The sequence below is a fragment of the Physeter macrocephalus genome, chromosome 20, assembly GCF_002837175.3.
Source record: "Physeter macrocephalus isolate SW-GA chromosome 20, ASM283717v5, whole genome shotgun sequence".
NCBI classification, from domain to species: domain Eukaryota; kingdom Metazoa; phylum Chordata; class Mammalia; order Artiodactyla; family Physeteridae; genus Physeter; species Physeter macrocephalus.
This window is the reverse complement of record NC_041233.1, coordinates 98,308,038-98,334,044: the sequence shown is the minus strand read 5'-3', so window position 1 is coordinate 98,334,044 and position 26,007 is coordinate 98,308,038. Positions and strand designations below refer to the sequence as shown.

Genomic DNA, 26,007 nt, shown 5'->3' with positions numbered 1-26,007 from the left:
AAAATTCTAGGCTCCTGAGGAGGTAGGGTTGCAGAATTCAGAGTATGTGGTGAGAGTCAGCAGAAAATGCAAGAGGGAAGGAGGGAGTGAGGGATGGAGCAGGGCCGGGGCTAGAGTGAGGTGAATAAGGCACTCAACTAGGGCACCAAATTTAGGGAGGCACCAAAAAAATAAACCCTCCGTAATCAAGATAAACACTATTTTAGTGCAATCTCTAAACAGATTAAAATTAATGCAAAGAATGTATGATGGGGCTTCCCTGGTGGCGCAGTGGTTGAGAGTCCGCCTGCTGATGCAGGGGATGCGGGTTCGTGCCCTGGTCCGGGAGGATCCCACATGCCACGGAGCGGCTGGGCCCGTGAGCCATGGCCACTGAGCCTGCGCGTCCGGAGCCTGTGCTCCGCAACGGGAGAGGCCACAACAGTGAGAGGCCCGCGTACCGCAACAAAAAAAAAAAAAAAAAAAAAAAAAAGAATGTATGATGAATAAAATGTTAAAATATTAAACAAGGACAGGATCAGATATGGGTGGGTGAAGATTGGCTGGTGGAAATCTACAATAGTTTTCTTCAGAAAGTTTCTATTTTCTTTGTGAAGCAGGAGGTGAGGTCGGTTGTCTGGTGAAAGTAGATGGGAGTTTGGAGGTGAGAACAGAGGTTCACAGAAGTTGTGGAGAGGGAAGGCAAGCTGGGGAAAGAAGCATGATAGGGCTGCAAGGGAAGCTGGTGACTATTCATTTCTCATGATCTGCCTGTTCTGTGATCTCCAAGGCATCTCTCAGAACTCAGGGCAAGCATACGGAAGGCAGACTTATTATCATGGGGGTTTAGTCAAGGAAAGAAATTTACGATATTGGCGAGAGATTTAGTTATGATAATGGAGTAGGACCTTTGCTGGTGAGGGAGGAAGTCAAAATCAGAGAAGCTATGGTTGCCTTTGCTGTGCAAAAGCTTTTAGTAACTTACTGAATGCGAGACAATATTTGCAAATGATATGACTGATAAGGGGTTAATATCCAACATACATAAACAGTTCATATAACTCAACATCAAAAAAACAGTCTGATGGAAAAATGGGCAGAAAACCTGAATAGACATTTCTCTAAAGAGGACATGCAAATGGCCAACAGGCATATGAAAAGATGCTCAACATCACTAATCATCAGGGAAATACACATCAAAACCACAATGAGCTATCACAGGTATGACCTGTCAGAATGGTTATCATCAAAAATAACACAAATAAGAAATGTTGGTGAGGATGTGGAGAAATGGGAACCCTCATACTCTGTTGGTGGGAATGTAAACTGGTGCAGCCACTGTGGAAAACAGTACAGAGGTTTCTCAAAAAACTAAAAACAGAACTACTATGTGATCCAGCAATTCCACTTCTGGGTATATATCTGAAAGAAACAAAAATGCTAATTCCAAAAGACACATGCACCCCCAATGTTCATCGCAGCATTATTTATAATTGCCAAGATATGGAAACAACCTAAGTATCCATCAATGTATGCATGAATAAAGAAAATGTGGTATATATATATATATACAGTGGAACACTACTCAGCCATAGAAAAGAATAAAATCTTGTCATTTGCAACAACATGGATGGACTTGGAGAGCATTATACTAAGTGAAATAGGTCAGACAGAGAAAGAAAAATATTGTATGACATCACTTATATGTGAAATCTAAAAAAACAACAAACTAGTGAATATAATTAAAAAAGAAACAGGGCTTCCCTGGTGGCGCAGTGGTTGCGCGTCCGCCTGCCGATGCAGGGGAACCGGGTTCGCGCCCCGGTCTGGGGGGATCCCACATGCCGCGGAGCGGCTGGGCCTGTGAGCCATGGCCGCTGAGCCTGCGTGTCCGGAGCCTATGCTCCGCAACGGGAGAGGCCGCAGCAGAGGGAGGCCCGCATACCACAAAAAGAAAAAAAAAAAAAGAAACAGACTCAGAGTGAGAGAACAAACTAGTGGTCATCAGTGGGGAGAAGGAAGGGGGAGGGGCAATATAGGGTTAGGAGTTTAAGAGGTACAAACTATTATGTATAAAATAAGCTACAAGGATATATTGTACAACACAGGGAATACAGGGAAGGGGGAGGGGCAATATAGGGTTAGGAGTTTAAGAGGTACAAACTATTATGTATAAAATAAGCTACAAGGATATATTGTACAACACAGGGAATACAGCCAATATTTTATAACTATAAATGGAGTATAACCTTTAAAAATTGTGAATCAGTATTGTACACCTGTAAGATAAAATATTGTACATTAACTATATTTCAATAAAAAATTTTTTTAAAAGAGGCTTAAGAGTCACATCCACTAACATCAATGTATGAATGTGATTTTGATTCCCATTCCAAAAGTAAATTTTAAAACTATAAAAACAATTGAAAAAAATAAAGGAGAAATAAGCTAAATTCAAATGTGGAATTACAGCTCCATAAGGGAATGTAAACAGCCCATACATTATGGGCTGAGTTGTAGAGTCTCCAAATTCATACGTTGAAGTCCTAATCCCCGGTACTTCAAAATGTGACTGTATTTGGAGACTGGGTCTTTAAAGAGATAATTAAGTTAAATGAGGTATTAGGGTGGGCCCTAATCCAATGTGATTGATGTTCTTATAAGAACAGGAGATTTGGACACTGATAGTTACAGAGGGAAGAAAATGCGAAAACACAGGGAGAAGATGGCTATGTATAAGCCAAGGAGAAAGGCCTCCAAAGAAACCAGCCTTGCAGATACCTCGATCTTGGTCTCCTAGCCTTCAGGATTGTGAGAAAATAAATTTCTGTTGTTTAAGCCACCCAGTCTGGGGTACTACTTTGTTATGGCAGCCCTAGTAAACTAATATACCACATATCTTAATGTTGTAGAAATAATAATGTAGCTTCATAACTTATTAACCCCTCTCTCCCATGAACCCTGGAAAAATTCTAGAATTAAGAAAAAACATGAATTTGAGAAATGAATAATAAAAACAACAAAACAAGAAACTCCTTGGGAGTCTGAAGGCAGTTTTGAAATAGTGTGGGAGGGAGACGTGTTTTTTGGGGGGGGCCCGGGGCTCTGCCTGGGGTGGTGGGCGACCAGAAGCAGCCATGAGACGGCCTGGAGGAAAGCAGAAACCAGCAGCAACATTCCCAGCCTGTCCATGACTTATATCAGAGTAGCAGCATTAGTGCACTTGGCTGGGGAGACGGGTTGATGAAAACAACAGGCTGACCAGCTCCCCTCTGACACTGACTTCTATGCCCCTCCCCCTCCAAATCCCAGGGTTGATGGATTATGAACTGGGGAGTGGGTCTCTCAAAGCTACTTCTTCCTTAGAGATCAACAGTGTAACCCTGAACACAGTTGCCTTTGTTGAATGGAGTGAAAACAAATAAGAGTGATTAACACTAATGCTGTGGTGACAGGGCCTCACAGGCTTCCTTCTCAAATTCGTCTGGAGGATCACACATGCCTCCTCCCCAATCCACATTACCAGACACTCACACGGGCACAGGAGCTCACAGGCCAAAATAACCCGGCACCTGTGGGGGAGCAAAGAGACCATGAAATGCAGACAACAAATTGAATCACGTATACCAACTGAATCAGAATTATTAGAACAGATGAACCAAGAATTTCAAAGATGCATAATGAATATACTTAAGGAGATAAACGAAGATACTAGCAATCTGAACCAAAAAATCATTAGAAAGTGGAAATATGAGGTCCCCTCGTTAAACGCTCATGGGTTTCCAAAAATCCACAAACTACTGTAATTGTTTTCTTTGATACCCCTATCGCGCTTATTCAAGCTGCTGGCTGACAACTATACCCCAAATATGTGCACACCAATCACTATTTCCAGACTGTGGCCTTTTTCCTCTCTCTTTTGTGTATTAAATCCTGTTTTTGCCTTTGTTTTTTAACAATAGTGTAATGACTGCCTTCCTCATGTGACTAAATTGCTGAAGCAAATTAACTAAAGGTCCCTGAGTTATTCTTTGACTAAACAAAATAGAAGGAAAATGCAACAAATAGGAAAAAATGGCACAGAGGATACAGCTAAAGATTAAGTTAGAGATTGTAAAATCAGATTGAGGAATTTTCCCAGGCGGCTGCAGGAGAAAAGAAAGATATGGAAAACATAAAAGGAAAAATAAGTAATATGGAGGGTAAGGAAGGTAGAATCATGCCAATATCTACATTTTATGGGTTCAAAACAGAGAGGGGGGAAAATTGGAGAAGATACATTTAAAGAGATAATGAAGGTAAATTTTCCTAAATTAAAGAAAAATGAAGGGCCTCAGATTGAAAGAAATCAAAGAAAACCAAACAGACAAAAAAGAAGATTCCCTATCTAGAAACATTACAGTGAAATTTAAGAACGTTGATGACAAAAATAAAATATGCAGAGTTCTGAGAAAGGGAACAGATATCTAAAAAGATCAAGAATCATGTTGATACCAGACTTTCAAAGCAACATTAGATATAAGAAAAAATAAAGTAATTTTTTTTTTTTTTTTTTTTTTTTTTTTTTTTTTGCGGTACTTGGGCCTCTCACTGTTGTGGCCTCTCCCGTTGCGGAGCACAGGCTCCGGACGCGCAGGCTCTGGACGCGCAGGCTCAGCGGCCATGGCTCACGGGCCTAGCCGCTCCGCGGCATGTGGGATCTTCCCGGACTGGGGCACGAACCCATGTCCCCTGCATCAGCAGGCGGACTCTCAACCACTGCGCCACCAGGGGAAGCCCTAAAGTAATATTTTTAAAGTACTAAAGGAAAAGACCTTGGAACCTGCAGAAAACATTGCCTTAAATATAAAGGTTTTATATGCAATTCCCACGAGTTCCGCACTGGTATCATTACTATTAACAAACTACCAAAGACTTCTGGGCAATGCAGTAAGAAAAGACAAAGATAGAGGCATATAAAGTTAGTAAACAGAAATATGATCATCCATCAAAAACCAACAGAATAAAAAAACTATTAAAATTCATAAGGGCGCTTAGACATGATAAAAATCAATAGTATTTTTTCTCACCACAAATAACCAACCTAAATTTTAAATACAGTATAAAATAATATGCTATTCATAACGACAACAAAAAGCATAATGTATCTAGGGATTAACTTAACCAAGAATGGACCAGACCTCTATGGAGAAAATTATAAAATTTTAAAAACATACAACATGATCTGAATAAAGTTACATTTTTCAATAGGAAGACAATATTAATATGTCAGTTGTCCGCAAATTGTTCTACTGATTTCAATTTTAATGAGAATTTTTGTTGGATTTTTGAGGACCAGTAAATTTGTCCTCAAATGTACGTGAAAGGCTAAAAATCCATAAATAGCTAAGCCAGTATTGAAAAAGAAGACTCAAGAGGGAGAACTTATTTTATAAGATATTAAGACATACTGCAGAGACAAGCAATAAAAACAGCATGGGAAGGGTATAAGAACAGACACCACGGACCAATAGAACAGAGCAGGGCACTCAGATACAAACCTAAAGATACAGAATTAAATATACATTGGCACCAGGCAGCCATGGGTAAATGACTTAGAAACAAATGGCATTCTACTCTGCAAAGGTCATATATTTATTGTAGTTCAGCCTAGAACAATTTACAAAACCTGGTATTCAATACACAGATCTATCACTAACAGTGGATTAATCCAGGGACATTAATGCTAAGTGAAAGGCAGGTATGTTTTTCACTGGGGTTAATAAGAGAATAACTGATTCTAGAACCTTTCTTTTAGGCTTGGGCCATAACTGAAACTTTTAGGGAGGCTCTCCCCTTGAGCTGTCCAACTAGGGCACTTATTTTCTTAGGCAGAAGGCACTGGTATCATTGGGACTTCTCCTTCTGTGTACATGGAGAGTAACAGCAGTCACCATTTACGAAATGTGGGTCTCCTGCTTGCTGATACCATACAATCAAAGGAAAGTATGGGACATGGTGGTATTTCTTGAACATTCCAGGCACGTTTTCAACTCAGGGCCTTTTCACTTGTTGCTTACACTGCCTAAAATTCTCTTCCCCCAGACAGCCTCACAGTTTGCTCCCTCACCTCCTTCAGGTCTTTGCTCAAAGAGCACACCATCAGAGAGACCTCCCATAACCACTCTATTTACGATTGCAACCCCCGTTTCCCACAGGATCATCCCCCCCATTCCCCTTACCTGCTTAATTTTCCTCCATACCGTAAATATTTTACTTCTTTCGTTTGTTGTCTTTATTCCACTTCTTGAACGTAAACTCATGCCATAGGGCAAAGAGTTTTTGTTGTTTTATTCAGTGCTCATTCCGGGCACATTTGTTGAATGAATGAATGGTTATTGTGTCTTAGCCTTCCCATAGATACTGGCAACAGTACTAAGGTATAAGCCCATCGTTTGAACTACAAATATATGATCAATCAATCCTTGACAGTGAATCTTCTTTTTTTTTTTTTTTTTTTTTTTGTGGTATGCGGGCCTCCCCCTGCCCCGGCCTCTCGCGTCGCGGAGCACATCTCCCGTCGCGGAGCACAGGCTCCGGACGCGCAGGCTCAGCGGCCATGGCTCACGGGCCCAGCCGCTCCGCAGCATGTGGGATCCTCCCGGACCGGGGCGCGAACCCGGTTCCCCTGCATCGGCAGGCAGACTCTCAACCACTGCACCACCAGGGAAGCCCCTACAGTGAATCTTCTTTACTTAACAGTTAAGTATCAAATCAAAAAGTTCAAGCAGAACAATTTTCACTTAGTGCTTATGAATGTTCACATAATGTGAATCCTGATAGTGTTTACTGGGTCATTTTTTCTTCTTTGAGAGAGATGCGATTAGCAATTCTTGTTAATTTCCCTGCAGTTGTATGTCAGGACTCAAAATCATTATCTGAAGAGAAAATGAATAAATCCTGGCAAAAAGAGATGAACAGAGTTGTGCCTTAGAAATTTTTGTATTGTATTGTATTTGTATTGTGTTTCTGAGCCCATAAACTTTCTTGTATAAACACAAAGATAAGTCTGTAATTATAAGAGAAAAAATACAGTCCACTTAGAAAGAAGCAGGTGATTTCAGAGGTAAAACATCTGTGGTAGATTTCCAATGTGTCCCTTTTGCTGTTAGGGAGTTATATGTCCGCACCCATTGCCACGTGACTTGAAGAGATCTTATAGTCGTTAATTATTTTTATAATAATGCAGAATAAATAACCACACCAGTGGCTTACAATAAGCATTTATTTTTCTTTCTTCCAGGTCTGCAAGTCAGCTGGGATGGCTCTGCTTCAGGATGCGGCTTTCCTGGACTTGTTTGTCTGAAAAGGTCTCTGTTTCATCCTGCTGAGTATAGAATTCCAAGTTGACAGTTGTGTTTTGCACTCTTGCATTTTATTTTCTTTTGGCTTGCACAGTTTCTAATGAGAAGTCTATGAAAACTTATTATTATTTCTCTAAATATAATGTGCCTTTTTTCACTAGCTGCTTTTAAGATCTTCTCTTTAGCAATGTCTTTCAGCAGTGTGATTATGATGTGACCTGGTGTAGTTTTCTTTATATTTACGCTGTTTGGGTGCTTCTTTGACCTTCTTGGATCAAATATAAGATATTACACTTGGAACATTTTTGTCCACTATTTCTTCAAATATTTTTTCTTCACCCCCATCCTCTTTCTGTCTGTAATTATATATACATCACACCTCTTTATATTGTCCCACAGGTTACTGAAGCTCTGTTCTTTTTTAAGTCTATTTTCTGTGTGTCATTTTGGATTGTTTCTATCACTATGTCTTCAGCTTTATTACTTTTTATTTTCCTGCAGCGCCTAAAGTGCTATCCATCCCATGCAGAGATTTAAAAATTTCAGATATTATATTTTTCATCTCTAGAAATTCTATTTGCTTCTTTTTTAAAAAACTCTTCAGTTTCTCTCCTGTCATATTTTGTGTTAAATCCTTGAGCATATTAAGCGCGTAAGTCCTTCTCTGTAAATGCCATCATTTTGTCATTTCTGGATATGGTTCTATTGACTATATATTTTCCTACTTACTTGGCATGCCTATTAAGTTTTGACTGGATGCCTGATATATTGAATATAATGTTGTTGAATCCCGGATTTTGTCCTAGTCTTTTAGAGAGTATCAGGCTTTGCTTTGGCAGGCAGTTAGGTTACTTACTGAGCAGTTTGACTCTATCAGGGCTTCTCTTTAAGCTTATGAAGGGTCTAAACTAGCCCAGAGTCTAGGGCTAGTTTACCTCACTACTAAGACATGACACTTCGGGGGTCTCTATAGCATACTCCGTTCGACAACCGTATTCAAGTCTCTCCACTCTGGCTCCAGGGAACTCAAATGATTCCTAGCCCAGTGTGAGCTCTGAAAATTGTTTGGCTTACTGCTCCCCAATAATTGTTCTTTCCTGGTCTTGTGGAGTTTCACAGAACATATTCACTGATTTTTATTCAGCTAAAGATGCAAGGGTGCGCCTATGCAGATTTCTGAAGCTTTTGCTCCATAAACGCCGCCTCATAAATTCCAACTAACTTGGCCTCGCCAAATTCCCTAAAAAAAATCCCCATCTCATTTGTTTCTCTTCTCTCAGCTACAAAGGTCCGGAACTACCTGTCGTCCAATGTCTGAAAACAGTTGTTTCACATACTTTGTTCAGTTTCGTAGTAACTCCAGACCTATTGCTTCTTCTTGTCCAGCAGTGGGCGTCTCAAACGCCTTATGGAAAAACGTAGATTGTTTTATAAATGCTATTCTCTATGGTTAAAATTCACTTCTCTCTCGGATACTCCTCGCTTACTTCTCAGGAGATGGTGATGGGTCATTTTCTCTGGCTGCATCTCCATGGACTAATCCGAACTCTGGCGTCGCTTCAACCCCGCGCACGTAGCGTTCAGTTTCTCCCGCGCGCGCCTCTCCCCTCGCTTCGCTCCTCCCATCTCTCCTTCTACCCACCGCCCTCCACCGCCTGCCTCGGCAGAGGCGCTGGCGTTCCGCGCGCCGGCTCACTGCGCCTGCGCGGCGTGTGCACGCCTCACGCTCCCGGAAGTGGGAGGTGTCCACTCGAGTTTGTGTGGTCGCCGCCGCGGGAACGGGAGCCGGTAATTTTTCAGCGGAGAAGGGCGAGGCTTTCGGGCTTGGCCGAGTGAGAGAGCGAGTGGTGGGCTCCAGCAGCTCTCTTCTTACGTGACACACGGCATGGAGGATGAGCAGAGCCACCAGCCCGGCGGCGAGGCCGTGGCTCCCGCGCGGCGCGGGTCGCGGGGGTCGGCGTGCGGGGAGGAGGTGCAGCGCCCGAATCCCGAGGTGAGAATCCGCCCGCGCGCCCTTGTCTTCGAGGGTTTCCCTCAGGAACCGCAGCCCGTGCGTCCTGGGGCCCCAGCCCTGGCCGCCTTCCCTGGCCCCAACTCCGGGAGCCTTTACGCGGGGGTGGTTGTCGGTAAGCCCCTTCTGGTCCCAGTTACTGTCTGGAAGTGAGTAAACAGTCCACACGAGAAGTATGCGAACCGCAGTGTTATTAGCTCTGCGTGGGAACTCTGCTCTGAGCATTCTGGGCGCACGGTTACTGTTGTCATTCTGTGTAGCCCTAATGTGTAGCGGGTAGTTGATGTATTTAGAAATACCACCACAGCTCTAGTTATGTCACTTCTTAAGACCTTTAAGCCCAGCTCCCAGCCTTGGCAAAAGGTGATTGTGCCTGTTAGGTGGAGCTTCGTCTCTGGTTTTCGCCCATTTACTCCTACCTCATAAAAACGTAATGTATGACTGATACATTTAACGAGTTTGATAGCTCGCCGATAGATCCTAGTTACAGTGGCAGAGTTGTAAAAACCGTCTTAAAACTTCTTTATTCATCTTCTTTGACACATACAGTTATTGTTGACTGGCGCTGCAAAGTGTGAACGATCCTATACCCGAATTGGTCATTTTCTATTAATATACAAATGCGGAGCACCTCATAGTGTGGGTACTTGCAGGAGGCTTCCTAGCTCTTGCTCTTTCTGTCTACAGCCCATTCCCCACATAGCAGGTAGAATGAGCTTTTAGTAACATGAATCTGACCCGTTTCTCCCCTCCTGAGTCTTCAGTTTGCTGCCCACAGGACCTGGCTCCTTTCTCTATTGTTAACTGCACCTCGTACAACTCTTCCCTTTTGCTCTCAGTGCCCAGCATCCTCGGTTTTATGGCGGATGATCTTTCTTGTTACGGGTCTTTGTGTGCTTCCTTTGCTGTGCATGCTCTTCCCCTGGGTCTTTTGCATAGTTATCTGCTTTGCCTTATGATATTACTTTCAAAGAGGCCTCCATGTCCCTTCTGTCTAAAGAACCACTCTTCTACCTTGCCATCCTTCTTCAGTTTGAGATACTGTCAATAACATCATCAAGTGAGTCGGTTTAAAAATAATTTTAAAAACTTTATTTTTAATGAGAGAAGTGTGATTGAATACACTTCATTAGATTTGGAAGTCTTAAAACTTTGAGATATAGTGACTTAAGGTCTGGGTTTATGTTCCTAGTTGATGTTAGTGACTATCATGTTTGTTAAAAACCTGTTGTTGGATGCTTTTAATAAATAATGATACAGTCCTTTTTTTTTCAGGCTCAAGAAAGCAAAATATTTTGTTGGATTTCAGCTAACTAAATTTTCATTATCCTTGATGTCAACAAAATTGTTTTTGTAAACTAATAGGTGTTGCATTTTTATATTTTTAACCAAGTAGGTTCAAATTTCATCAGAACTCTTCTTTTGGAAGGATTGTAACCAAGTTTAATTCTGCTTTTAAGTTTGTTTGTTTGTTTTTTTGTGTGTAAATGCAAAGGCTTTTTTTAAAATAGGTAATGAGCAGGTTTTCTTTTTTTTTTTTTTTGGCGATAAAATAATGGAAACACTTCCAAAACATCTGTTTTCCAAATGTTCTTGCCACAGAAGAGGTTTCTCTTGATAAGCAGTTACTTGCTAAGTTATTGTTGTTAAAACATATTTTCTTTCATCTTGAAACAAATAGGGTTTATTTTTAAAAAAACAACTTTTAAGGATCAAGCTATTAATCCCTTTCTCATCACAGAAAATGACAGCAATTTTGGAATACCATTTTGTAAAAGGAAATATGTAACTCATTTGTAAGTTCAATAGCACTTTTAAGTACTTTACCAAAAGATAGTCAGCCTCCATTTGGTATAAAAGATTTTCATGGTCAATTCCATATTGTAAAGATTCTCTCATTTGGGATAATATAAACCGTGCAACCATTTACTGGGACTTGTGAAAATTGCAAAATGTCACAGTATCATGAAGGTGAATATTCCCCCTTGTACTGTGGAGTCTGTCCCTACTTTCCTCATTGTATGGCCGATACTTTGTGACATGTGACAGATGGACACACATATTGGGGAGGGTGCCATTATCAATCCATGTATTACTTAGTAAACTAATTTTGTGTTTTTGTAGATTAATAATACATACAGGGTTTTAAATATTTTCCTTCTGCTCCTTAGTGGATTGTCTTAGTGGATTTTCTTTGGAAACCATTAGTGTAGACCACAGTTTGTGAGGACTGGACCTTGACCATGTCCTAAACTTCACTGAAGGAAGAGGGCTAGGGTTGGACCCAGGAGAGGAGGCAGAACTTTCTTTATAGAAATCATGATTTGTAGCATATCTAGAAGAGGCCTAAGTGTTACTTGTTGGTAATATTTGTAGCTACAGTTCTAGATAAGAATTAAGCAGGTGAGTCAGAGAGAGGATTTAGCCAAGGAGAAAATTCACTTAAATTAAGTGAGACATTTGTTTTGGTAGACAAACTGTTACTCATTGTTGACCTAATTTTAACCCAGTTGAAGATGAAGTTTAAAATTCACTGTAAGTGTAAAGACAAAGGATAAATCAGGAATCCTGATTAAATGCTAATGATAAAGTAGCCAGGCATTGTAAATTTAATATAGTATTGAAAGCTAATTATTTTCTTATCTTAGATATCCGTGTAATAAAGTTTTTAAAACATTGGTCAACAAGGAACTTCAAAATAATTATTCTTCAAGGGACTTCCTGGTGGCACAGTGTTTAAGAATCTGCCTGCCAATGCAGGGGACACGGGTTCACGCCCTGGTCCGGGAAGATCCCACATGCCACGGAGCAGGCAAGCCCGTGCGCCACAACTACTGAGCCTGCACTCTAGAGCCCATGAGCCACAACTACTGAGCCTGTGTGCTGCAACTACTGAAGCTCGTGTGCCTAGAGCCCATGCTCTGCAACAAGGGAAGCCACCACAGTGAGAAGCCCACGCACCGCAACGAAGAGTAGCCCCCCACCCCCGCTCACCGCAACTAGAGAAAGCCCACGCGCAGCAATGAAGACCCAAAGCAGCCAAAAAATAAATAAATAAAATTATTTAAAAAATTATTCTTCAATTTATGGACAGTTCATACATTGGAATTCCTGTCCTCTTTCCTCAGAGGAGATGGGAGAGAGTAATTCTTAAGTATTCTAGCATGGTATCTGCTAAATGTGTGTTGCATTAAATTGAGAGCTAAGAGTGAGAAATAGTCCCTGAACCATCAGGATCAGTTCCAACTCAGGGACTGTGTCCTATCCATGGTTATCCCTCGTTAATCTGTCATTAAAGTTCACATGGGGACAATGTGGTAAGTTATAACTAAGTTAACAAGCTTTAGTATGGATTGCTAGTAAATTCCAAAGTATTTTTGAAAATTCTGAAACATACCTAATATTTGTAACATTGCATGTGGAAAATAACTTGTAAATGAATCTTTGGAACTTAACGTATTAGTAAGTTGGGACTACTTGTGTGATTAGAATCGAATTATGTCTTTCTTAACATGGATTTTCATTTAAGAAAGGAGGAAAGGTTTATAATATAGTAACTATAGTTCTCCTGAATAACTGATATATGTGTAACTTTCGGAAATTGCCTGTTTTGGAACTGAATTTATTTCCTTCTTTGCCTTGGGTACTAGCAAGTTTTGAATCATATTTCTGGTCCCTTTAATTTTTATATTGGCCAATTTCTGTTAACTTTGTGAAATGAAGTCAGGTTAAAAAATTCTCAGGAAAGCACTGATGTATACATGCCTAATGTTGTAAAAGTTTACTTAAAAATTGGTTCATTTGTAAATTTTAGAATACTGCTTGTTAAAAGGTCTGACCTACAGTCTGTGATGGTAATTAGTAAAGTTACCATTTATTAATAGCCATGGTGGGTATGGTGTCAGGAACCTGATATACTTGATCTCATTTAATCCTTATAATAATCTCTCCCAAATACTATTTATCATTACCAATACCAAATACCATTTGAGACAGTTATTATTATACTTATTTTATAGATAAGGAAACTGAAGATCAGAGTAATAAGTAATTACCCAAGGTTATGCTACTATTAAACAATCAGCTGGCTCTGTACTGAGGTTGCCCTGACTCCCAAAACCAGTGGTGCTCTTTTTACTTCGCTTCATTTCCTGTAAGGAACCTCGTGACTGAGAAGAGAGCAGGGAAAATTGTATTGGAAACACATCCTCCTTCCTAAGCACTTTTTATTGAACATATAGCACAAAGAGCCCTTAGGAGGTTGAATCTTTAAGATGTTGGTACTAATTATAAACTTTATATATATATATGTATTTTGTGTGTGTGTGGTAGAAAAAGCAGCGACGGAGACTTGATGGCCAAGAAACAAAAGGATCTAAGTTCATTACCTCCAGTGCAAGTGATTTCAGTGACCCAGTTTACAAAGAGATTGCTATTACGAATGGTTGCATTAATAGAATGAGTAAGGAAGAGCTCAGAGCCAAACTTTCAGAATTCAAGCTTGAAACCAGGTAATTAAAAATAACTTTTAAAAATTATAAAAGTAGTACATGTTCATCTAGAAAATCTTGAAAACACTGAAAAATGTCTGTAATCCTATTATAAAGGATTACTAACAATTCAAATAACAGCTGTAATTTACATTCTTATCCATGAATCTTTGTGTGACTCTGATTATTTCTGTCAGTCTTTTAGACAGTAGAGTAGTATTGCTGAGTTAAAGTTGATGAGTATTTTGATCATCTACCAGAAGTGTATAGGAGTATCTATCATTTTATACTGAGTATGTTTAAAAATTTTTTTAGTTGATCATTTGGTTGATAGATAATTATAACTTATTAACGAGATTGAGTATTTTTCCTTTTTCTTGTTCATTTGTATTATTTTTATAAAGATTTCTTTGAAACCAAGTAATTAAAAAAACAACTTTGACCTACTAGGAAGTATTTTTTCTTCTGTTTTAGTTTCTAAAAATATTCAGTATGATAGTAAGTGTTATGTTTAACTGTATGTATATTGAATGAGAAAATAATGCAGCTTAGCCAACTCAAGAGTGTGTATGTGTGCATGTGTGTGTATCTTCAATGAGATGTATACATACTTAAGTTTTAATAACTTTTTGTGAAACAAATCACTTTATTTTGACTTGGGGCATGGGGAAGGAATGACCTTCAGGATCCAGAAAAATATGTAGCTTCTTGATACACAAGAGAATTGCCAGGCATCTAGAAAAAAATAACTACAGGTAATAGAGGAAAACTTATTGTTTTGAGGTCCCCCTGAATCCTTATTCTCTTATAGGCAGTATTCCTCCTCTTTGCTTTAAAGTAGAGCTTCACTGCTTTTCAAAAGAGCACACATGTATTTTTTCCCCCTTCTCGATTGTCTACTCCATAATTTGTGAAGATTTTTACCTCCTTTCCCCCTGACTCTCTCTTCTGGAAATACAATGTGTAGCCTACTTAAGATTTTCTGGGCAAAATGTGTGTTCTTCCCAGGTGTGAAGATCAGTTGCTCACTCCTGACTTATATGTTAGCTAGAGAGATCAAATGTATGTTTATACATTTAGTCAACAAACACTTACTGAATTGTAAGCACTTTACTAGGTAATAATGTTATAAAGGTAAAACAGATCTACTCCCTGTTTTGGAAATCTCAGTCTTTTAGGAAAATTCACAAACCAATAATCACAATACAGAGTGACCAGAGCTGTATTGAAGGTCTGGCCAAGTACAGCGTGAGAACGCGGAAGAGTCTGTCTAAGGGATTCAGAAGTGACATTTGAATTGACTTAAAACAGAAAAGGGAGGGGGAGGGTATTTGGGGCGAAAAGAAATCAAAACTCCTAATTTCTGTTTGTATATTTTCTGCTACATGATCTTGCTTTTTCTTTGTACAACCAAAACTATGGAACAGGAAAGCATGCCCCATTTTCGGGACGTGGCTTGTATTGTGTTTTGTCTGCAGTGTGTAGTGTACTGTGGGGAGGGGGAGCATCTGAAGAAGATGATGAAATGATAGGTTGTAGCCTAGTGGTGAAGGAACTCTGTGCTAAAGTCTGCGTTTTACCTCGTAAGCAGAAGGGAGCCACTGAAATATTTCAGCAGGACGGTGGTGCTAGTGCTTAGCTCTCGAGCAAGGTGAAGAATGAAGAGGAGGGCTGTGATAGGGGAGATGTTTGCCAGAGTCCAGGAAGCTAATGGGAGCCCCACCTGAGAGAATTCAGGAGAACCAGATTCTCTATGTTTCTCTGAGTTGGAATTGGCAGAAATGGTGATTGTTTGGATGTGGAGGGGCAAGGGAGATGTTAAAGATAAAGTTTTCTTTCTGGAGTAACTGGTTGGTTATGTGTTTATGTTGCCATTAGGTTTGCAGACAGCATTTTAGTAAATAACGTTTCACCTTTAGTAAAATATAGTTTCTTCAAAAAAAGAAAGAAAGAAAAGAAATTAAGACAAACTAATCCAAAGCTGTCACATGACGCAGAGGTCACGCACAATACCTTAATATGAAAGGAGTTGAGGGTTTCCTTCCTAGGTTTTGGTAGTTTGGAAAATCTCAAGCAAATAAACATATTAACACATTTTGTCTTAAAACAACTTGCTGGTTAATTATCAGGATTTTTCATGGATAAGATTCCTTTTTAGTGGTAGTTTAGAAAGGAAAACAATAGGTTAGAAACATTTTTTCTAACGGTCGCTAATTGGTGACGGGGCCAAAATGCCTTCCTTGTCACTTCCCATTAGTTACAGTTTTTAGATCCTCTTATTTTTACTACCATTTTGTATTTGCAAGCCCTTACAGGACTCAACCAAGTAACAGTGAAGGAAGTTTAAGTAATGGTTGCTACTTTTGATCTTTTGAAGTAATATATACTGTTTGACAAACAAATGTGACCACCTTTACCCACCATTGTCATAAATTTAGAACAACTTTGCCCCACCTCCCTTTTGTGGAAGGTATATTTTAAAAATACCTGTAAAACAGAAATCTCCTGAATCAAATTCTACCCATGGTAAATTAAGAAATCTAATTGCAATTAAGAATCTACTGACTATGACAGTGTTCTTCTGGACATGGTTTATTCTAGGGTCTCCTAAATTAGTTTTCCTAGTTAAATAGCTAAGAGACATTCAACTTTATATACTACTAGGGTCATAATGCTTTCAAATTCATGTGGATTTTTTTAGTTGTCTAATTTACAAAAGAAAGGAAAGAGAGAGCATACTATGTTCAATTTTCCTGAATTTTCATTCTCTGAAATTTGTGTTTGGTCAGCAGAATAATTCAGTATTAATTTCGGTTTTTGTATCATGTACGTCATCTTATTATATAAGGCAACAGGGCTGTGTAGGTAGTGCATGCCGACAAAGGTTATGGTTTGAAAGACCAATATATATTTTATATATCGTACTACAAAAATGAAAAGTTACCTGTGAATTAAAATATTGATGCTGTATTAAACGTTCTGTTTTAATTAGTTCTTTACTAAATTAGCTTTGCTTTCTTTACATTTATTTTGGCTAACATTTGCTAAATTATGCTGGGATAATGCTGTCAGTGTTCAACCCAGTGCCAGCAGGTAAGAGTTCAGATTCTTGCCTGTAAAATCCACCTAAGCGTTAATTTTATTCTTATTTTCCTTAGAGGTGTAAAGGATGTACTAAAGAAGAGACTGAAAAACTATTATAAGAAGCAGAAGCTGATGTTGAAAGAGGGCAGTTGTGCTGACAGTTACTACGACTACATTTGTGTTATTGACTTCGAAGCCACTTGTGAAGAGGGTAACCCACCTGAGTTCATACATGAAATAATTGAATTTCCTGTTGTTTTACTGAATACTCATACCTTAGAAATAGTAAGTGAATTGTTTTAATTTTATTTTTAGCAGCAGCTATTCTGGGGTTGGCTACTAAGGTCCCATTTGCTGTTTCAGCTAGAATTAGAATTCTAAAGAGGGGGTGTTTGCTCTTGCTGCATACTTAATAGATGGGCTATAATAAAATAATTTCAGAGTCTGCTCCTCTCCTTTTCCAGTAGCTAAAACAAATAAACAAACAAAAAACAAAAAAAACTGATGCCTGGTCCTCATCCCAGAGATTCTGATTTAGTTGTTCCGTGGGGCCCCTGGCTTCAGCATTTTTTTTTAAAGCTTCTCCGTTGGTATGCAGTCAGGGTTGAGAACCACTGTGGTAGACTAATGTATACTCTGAACTATAAAAATGATAAGGTATAGCAATTACCTTTCAACTTAAAACTAGTTAGCTTTCTGGTGAAAAGTTTATGGGGGAAACAACTCTTGTAACCTTGGCTTCTAAGCCATATAACATATTTGCTTTAGATACTCATCATCAGTGCATTGTTAGTTTAGGAACTCAGCAGGATCCCTCCAAATTAATATCGTGTGTCTTGTAAATCCTGAACAAGGATTGTAACAGCTCATCTACTCTGAAGTACCACGTCTGTGGTATCCCCAGTTGCCACCAACACACTGGGAGTAAGTATAAAAAGGCTTGGTGCATTGAAATGCGTACAATTTTTTCTTTCTGTTGTTTGAAGCCTCTTTTAGTTATAGTCTTAATCAGCCCATTTATATAATTTCCTTGTCCAAAGCAGATTAAAGGTCAGTAAATTAAAAGAAAAAAATGACAGCTATGAAGGCAAATCATCTTGCATAACTCACTAGATCTTACTTCCTCTCTCTCACTCAAGGACATGGCTCTAGCCATTCTCCTCCATCATTTAGACATGAATGATTCATTGCTTTCTACTATATCGTTCCCATCACATACAAACTTGTTATTTTTCACACCATAAAAAGCCTTCACCTGATCCTACTCCCTGCCAGCTACCCCGTGTCTTTGTTCCTCTACAGCAGGTTTTTGTAAAAGTTGTATACACTTCTGTCTGTTTCCTCCCATTCTCTGTTAAACCCATACCACTTGTAGGTTTAAGTTATGTATTCCAGCCCATCACTCCACTAAAATCACCCTCAGTGTCATCTGTGACCTTTACCTAAGTCCTGGTGGAATTGACCACTGTCCTTCAAGTGACTGCCAGAACCCCTCATTCTCCTGCATTTTCGCCAGCCTCACTGGGTTCCCCTTCACAGTTTCCTTCGCTGGTTGCTCCTTTTCTTCTCAGCTTCCTAATATAGGATGCTGTAGGTTCAATCCCAGGTCCTCTTCTCTATATAGATCCTCTCCCTTAATGATCTCGTCTATCATCTTGTTCCATAGCTTTAGCAATGGAACCTCCCAGAGCTTTAGCTCAAATTCCTTTCCTGCAGAGATCTTGCTGCTAATTCCCTTCCTCCCTCCTATCCTCCCTCCCTTCCTCCCTCCCTTCCTCCCTCCCTCCCTCCCTCCCTCCCTTCCTTCCTTCCTTCCTTCCGGGCATTCCTTAACTCTTGCCTTCTAAATAAAGTCTAACTGGTTCTCTGTGCAATAGTGTAGCTTGACTACCCCACAGACCCAATGTTTCTGATCCCTCTTATCTACTCTACTTTTTAAGAACCCTCATCACCTTTTAACTTACTATGTAATTTATTTAAGTGATTATTAAATATTTGGTCAATGAATGCATAGTCCTCTGGCATCATTCTGCTGAAAGTATTAAATAGCAAATACAATTTTATTAATGTCATACTTAGTAGTACCTGCTTATAATGGTAAGGTAAGTTGCAGCATATTTTTTTAAGATTTTCATTTAAAATTATGAAACAAAATACTGATATTTGAAAGGATAGACTTCATTTATCTATGAAATTCAATTAAGTAGAATTTTTCCTTTTGCAATACGTCTGGTAAGTAAAGAACATCTATAACTTTTGAAGTTCAAATGTTCTTTGCTGTTCTTTTACTCTTTTATAATTGTTAGTAACTATTGATAATTCATCTGCTTAAAACACTAGTGTGTAAAAAGAATTTTATAAACACGATTTTTCTTAATTTTTTAATCTTCTACTATAAGTAATATTCTTTGTCTTTTTCCCCATAGCTACCTAGTATTAATAATTGCTGCCGATAAATCTTTAGGCTTTGAAATTGTCCTTAATTTTTAACAAGTGACTTAGTGTGATCTGGTTTAAGGGAGGCAGCATTGGGCCAGAGGAAAAAATGCTTAGAGACCTGAGCCTGATGATGACCACGCCATCCTTACCGAGTTCACAAAGTTGTTGTGAGCATAAAATAAGAAGGCAATCATGAAAGCTTCTTGAAGAGGTTAAACATTGCTAAAATAATTAGTAGTATTATTGCCCTTTAAATTACTACATATCATATAGTTAAATTTTGATTATTCAGAATTCAGTTTAGTAGAATCTTAATATAAAAATAAGGACTAGTCAGGAGTAAATGGGAGAGCAGGAATCTGAACTAATTTAGTTGTAACTGCAGACTGGCATTTCTTCAGCATACTACGTTATTTAAAAAGCTCTTACTATCTTGGACTAGAGGCTGCGTTAATAGGCTTTACAGTTTCAAAATATTATAAACAAAATCATTGACATTTTGCTCCTTTGGTTAAACTTTGGTTTGAAGACTTGCTTTCAGGTACTTGTTCTATCTTAAACTTTTTTAAACTATGAAGCATAATTTTTTAATTAAAAAATTAGAGTACTTTGGGAATAGGGCATTATCCTTAAATTGTTAAAGCTCTAGACAGGTCTGTGCCTTGAGCCATCTATAAGATTACAACCTTATGTGGCTGACATAGTCACGTTATGTATCATGTATCTTAAGTCATAGAAAATACTTTAACTTGCTGTCCTTCCGTTGTAGGAAGATACGTTTCAGCAGTATGTGAGACCAGAGATTAACACACAACTTTCTGACTTCTGCATCAATCTAACTGGAATTACTCAGGTTATAATTCTGTGTTCCTTTTTCTAGAGTTTGAAAGAAGCTTTGAAATTAGGGATTTATTTCATAGTTTAAAAAAATTATTGTTGTAAATAATTAAATGTGATACTTTCCTTGCTTGGTAAAGATCTTTTGTATTGTAATATTTAAAAAATAGAAAAGCACATTTTACACCTGGTAAGATTTTTTTTCAGCTTTTCCTTTTAAGGAGTTGTAATCATTTCATTTGTATGGAGCATTAGTGAAGGAAATGTTAGTTACCATGTTGAACTAGGAGATGAAGTTTTAAAATGTATCTGTTACAACCTGATTTTATATATAGCTTAATTTTTTTTTAGGCCTCTGATTTTTGGTTGTATTCTAATGTGGTAGGCCCTTTGTTCATTTATTTAGTTCCTTTATTCATTCATTCAACAAATATTTGAGGACCTGCTATAATATTCAATATTGGCCAAGCTATGATGGATACAAAGATGGTCAAGGCAGTCTCTCTCCTCAGCTCACTTAACAATCTGTAAGTCAGGGGGACAGACAGAGAAAAACACTGGTCACAGTATGGTTAGGAAGACTGACAGTCAGTGTTTCATTAGGGTGTCATGGGCATCTGTAGAAAGACCTCCCTCTGACAGAGGGAAGGGAGGGCTGTCCTGGGAAAAACTCAAGTTGGTGAACTTGGGCTGAGTCAACGATAGGTAAATAGGTGGAAAAGAATGACTGGGCAGGCATTTCATGTGTGAAGGGCAAAACTGTAAGTGGTTCGGGATGGTTCGGGTGTATTATGGGCTAGTGAGAAAATGTTCGCAAATAAAGCTAAAGTGATAGAGGCGAGCTAGATCATGAAGGGTCTTTGTGTGTCTTTTTGTCTGGAAGACTTTGGGGAGTGGTTGGAGAATTTTAAGTATGCAAGTGATGTGATGGATCATTCAGATGTGTAGTATGTTCTGGAAAGATGTGAGCTTCGAGATAGGGAAACCACTGTAGAGGGCTGTGGTTTTCAGCTGAGGAGAGATCTCCCTTTTCTCCCCTCTGGAGAAGCAGTAAGCCACTAGGTTGAGGCCTGAAAAAAGAGAACACCTGAGGATGATCTTAAATCTTAACCTGGGGAGGATTATATACTTCAGTTGAAAGCAGTCCCTAATACTTGGTTATAAACAATTTTTAATTGTCTTAAAAATGGAATTTTAGGTGAGTCTTAGCCTAGGAAACCATGAAGAGTTTAAAAGATCATAGTTAAGACTTTCTCCTACTGTTTCTTTCCCTCCAGTGTTTGTTTTGGGTAGGACTACATGTAACTAGCCAGATTTTTATATATTTTACTTTCATATCCTCAGGATCAGGTAGACAAAGCTGATACCTTCCCTCAGGTACTGAAAAAAGTCATTGACTGGATGAAATTGAAGGAATTAGGAACAAAGTATAAATATTCCATATTAACAGATGGGTAAGTATTTAGGAAATTTATCTTTTTTAATCTACTTTTTAAGATTAAAGATGTTCTAACTCATCCAACTTTCAGAATAACCACAGAAAATATTATTTACTAAAGGAGTCCCCACAACAGACAGTAGTTTTCCTTTTACATTCTTATTCTTGGTTAAATTTTAAGTCCTAGACGTCAGAGAGAGGAGGGAAAGCAGAGATAACAATCTGATCCAGTGCTAGAAGAAGATTAAATATTAATGTATAAAACTTAAATGACTTTACTGAAACACTGTTTTTATTAGGACACTTCCTTGCTCAAGAAAGTCCAGACTCTTCAGTCTGGCTTTCAAGGCTCTGTTGTCTAATCCCACGCTGCCCGTGTAGCCTAATCCTCCTGCCGTTTTTCTTTTTTACTCCAGTCAGGCTGGCCCATGAACCACACGGTTTAACCTTCCTCTCTGTACCCATACAGCTTTCCTCTCTGCTGGAAGGTTCTCTTCCTTGACTCTTCTTTATTATTACCCAGAGCCTACCTCATATTTTATTTTGGACACTACAACTCACGTTGACCTTTTTCTTGAAGCCTTACAGCCTCTGATACGTACCATTCATGTTGGCATCTGACTAAATATTCTGATATCTAAACTTGATGTGTGTAAGACTTAGGTTTGCAAGGAGATTAAAACTCCATTCAGAGCAAGGATTTTTGCTACTTGGTAGTCTTTCATATTGCTTACTATAGTGCTGAGCTCAAAATTATGCTCCAGAAGCATTAGTTAAATGAAAAGCCAAGTGGGGAGATGAGAGAGATTAAAACAGAGATTAACAGCATTGTGCTGAGGCACCTCCTATACCCTATGCTATTAAGGTTGAAGAAGAAAGTCCTAATGAACTTCTGTTTCAAATTGTGGACAAAAGCTGAGGTGTCACCTAAGTGAAGGGTTTAGAGGCCCTCAAGTGCAATAGGAGAAGAGCATTGAATTTAGGCCCATCATAATTGTGCTTAAAAATGGAAGTTTGGGAAAATGTTGATGGGCCTCTTTAGCAATCTGTTCCTGATTTTCAACATGAATGAGCAGTGTTCATGCTAAAGTACACAGGTGTTTCTGTCATAACATGGTGTGTGCAATTCTGTAAAAAACCTCACATTCTGGGACAGATCATTCAAAATCTGTGCAATTTTGTAACCAGAGGACTAACAAAAACAATAATTGATACCTCCAGAAATAATTTGGACAGCCCAGGCAAGCTTACCGTGGTCTGTAGAAGGCACCTCAGAGGATGTTACAAAGGCACAGAAGCCAGAGGATCGTGGGGGCAGGTGCTTGTTCTCCTGTTGCTGGCACAGCAGCTGAGTCGAGAGCTTTTTCTTTCCTGCTGAAGGTTATAATTTCTACTGCTGCAATTCTGACTCCTTTTGCCGAGGAAAAACCACATATGAGGCAACATAATTTCTACATGATACAGCCAGGATTCTCCTACTTAACTACATAGGTTGATTCGTGTTGTAGAAACATATGCTGTGGCAGAGCAAATTGTATTCTAACTACTTGATATCAGCTACGTTTGTTTCTCTCAAGTATTTTGTTCATTTGTTTGTGTTTTATTTCAAAGCATACCTTCAAGGAACTTCTAATGTGATAAACTTGGCATTAAAAGTAAGCTGAGCAGTTATTTTAGAGTGGTAAAAAAAAAAAACAAGATAGAGGTGTGCCTAGGTAATCAGAACCATAAAAATGGTCAAGATGAGCCCAATAAGAGTTAGACAGTTTGTCAAAAAAAATTTAATATATCCAACTTCCACTTTGCTTTTTAAAGTTTGTTTTTGAATTATTATTTTGGAGGAAGAGAAGTTAATTTTCTAAGGTTGGTGTTATGTGTGAATATAAGAAAGGTGATGTGTAAATAAAAACAGAGTGACTTAAAATCCTCATTTTTAAGAATGGTATAGCATTTATTTAATCCAGATTTTTTTCCTCTTTTGATTTAAGTTCATGGGATATGAGTAAGTTCCTGAACATTCAGTGCCAGCTAAGCAGGCTCAAATATCCACCTTTTGCCAAAAAGTGGATCAATATTAGAAAGTCATATGGAAACTTTTACAAGGTAAGATTTCTATATTGATTATACTGCTCTTGATAAATTTATATTTTGCATGTACATAAAGTTATGATTTACTAGGTGCTTTTCACAGAAAACGGTCATATAATTAGTTGTTATTCTTCAGATTCCAAATAGTTATGTTCATGTGAGCTTAGAAAAATAAGCTATATTCCTCACTCAACCTGTTACTTAAATAGGGTAACTATATATGTATGATCTTCAGTAACAGAGGTTTGAAACTGTAGGGGTATTCAATATATGGGTTGTTTGTGGAACAGATGCTCCCCACTGATTTTTCATTTTAATTTTATCAAAGTTAATACGTGTGTGTAGTGTAAATTTTTAAAAATAGTATTGCAAGTCTCATAACAAATGGCAGTCTTCCACCATGGCCCTCACCAGTACTGGTTCCTATTCTCCCAAACACTTTTAACTTTTTAAAGTTTTTCTTCTCATATTAACCTTCCTGTTTCCAGATTATATATTTATGCTATTTCTTGAATTTTCAGTCTGAGGTATCTATTGAGTTCCTGCAATGGAAAGTGAAGATTCAGCTCCATTTAACAGCTACCATTCCTGCCTGTCCTTCCCCTCCCTGCATCTTTCTTAGCTATGTTAGCTTTATAATCAAATCATTATTCGGTGTTTACATTTCTAATGATTATGGAGAGTGTTCACTTTTCCCCAGATTTAATAATTGACTTCTTTAGTTGTTTTCTTATGCTGTTACTCTCCATTCAAACTGTAAATCACTTTTCAGTACTCAAAACACTCAGGTGGTGTGTCAGTTTTTCTTTTTTCGTTTTCTTTTTTTTCCTTTTTTACCTTGGAGACTAGCTTTCTGGAACCTTTAATCCTGTTCTAATCTGAACTGTTCTTCAGGCTTCTTCAAAAATCATCCTAGAAGATTTCCTTTGCTTCTCTATCACATGTTAGATCTTGGGTCATCTTTTTCCCTTTACAACCACATTTTGGTGAAGCACATCCTTTCCTGAGAAAAGGTGCTTTTGTCTCAAAACATTTTTTTTTGTTTTTTTTGTTTTAGCATTTTAAAATTGAGAACTATGCGTACAGAAAAGTGGATTTTGACAAATTTTTTTAGAGTGAAATCCCTTGTAAATTCCACCCACTTAACCCTCTTCCTTCCTCCCAGAGCTCCTGTAATCCATACTTTCATGGGGATCATTTTCTTGTTTTTCCTTACAGCTTTATTTTATTATTATTATTATTTTTATACATCTTTATTAGAGTATAATTGCTTCACAATGCCGTTAGTTTCTTTTGTACAACAAAGTCAGTCAGCCATATGCATACATATATCCCCATATACTCTCCCTCTTGAGCCTCCCTCCCACCCTTCCTTATAGCTTTAATATTTATATGTTGATCCTTATAGCATATGGTTTAGTTTTGCCTGTTTTTGAAAATGATATAATTAGCATCATACTGGCTGTATTGTTTATTTTGCTTTTTTCCTCAACATTATATTTGAGCTTCATCCTTCTTGTGTATATAGCTGAAGTTCATTTATTTTACTGCTGTGTAGAATTCCATTGTGTTGGTTTATCTACTTTGGGTGGTTTTTGGTTTGGGGCTTTTTATGAACAGTGGTGCTATAAACATTCCTGTGCATATCTTCTGGTGCCTTGCGTGCTCATTTCTCCAGAGTATAAGCCTAGGAGTTGAATTGCTGAGTTATAGAATATGTACCACATTGAGATTACTTGATAAGGCAAAAATTGTTTTCCAAAGTGGTTGTACCAGTTGGCACTCTCACAAGAAGAGTGTGTGATTTACTATTGCTCCACGTCTTTGCCAGTATCTGGTATCGCCAGTCATTTAAAATGTTTGTAAGTGTGGTGGATGTGTGATGACATCTCATTGAGGTTCTGATTTGCATTTGCCTAATTACTCATGCAACTGAGCTCCTTTTCCTATGTTATTAGTCATTTGGATTTCTTTCCTTTGATTATATTTGGTAAATATTTTTTCCTTTTTTGTGGATTTTTCACTAATTTTGTGATTTCTTTAAAAAAACTTGGTTTTTCTCAGTGGAGAAAAGACAGCCTCTTCAATAAGTGGTGCTGGGAAAACTGGACAGGTACATGTAAAAGTATGAAATTAGAACACTCCCTAACACCCTACACAAAAATAAACTCAAAATGGGTTAAAGACCTAATTGTAAGGCCAGACACTATCAAACTCTTAGAGGAAAACATAGGCAGAACACTCTATGACATAAATCACAGTAAGATCCTTTTTGACCCACCTCCTAGAGAAATGGAA

General features: G+C 38.3%; 1 protein-coding gene across 4 annotated transcripts in view; it reads left to right on the top strand.

The window, feature by feature from the left end:
• ERI1 (exoribonuclease 1) overlaps positions 1-26,007 on the top strand; it is a 47,813-nt gene that overhangs the window by 18,459 nt on the left and 3,347 nt on the right. For 2 of the 4 annotated variants that reach the window (XM_007101599.4, XM_007101600.4), the window contains exons 3-8: positions 7,262-7,328; positions 13,666-13,844; positions 16,982-17,192; positions 20,116-20,199; positions 21,528-21,637; positions 23,610-23,724. In XM_007101599.4, the coding sequence (XP_007101661.1) occupies positions 7,296-7,328; positions 13,666-13,844; positions 16,982-17,192; positions 20,116-20,199; positions 21,528-21,637; positions 23,610-23,724 (732 nt within the window). In that variant the 5' untranslated portion in view covers positions 7,262-7,295. The other 2 variants (XM_055080958.1, XM_007101598.4) reach the window with 2 other exon arrangements.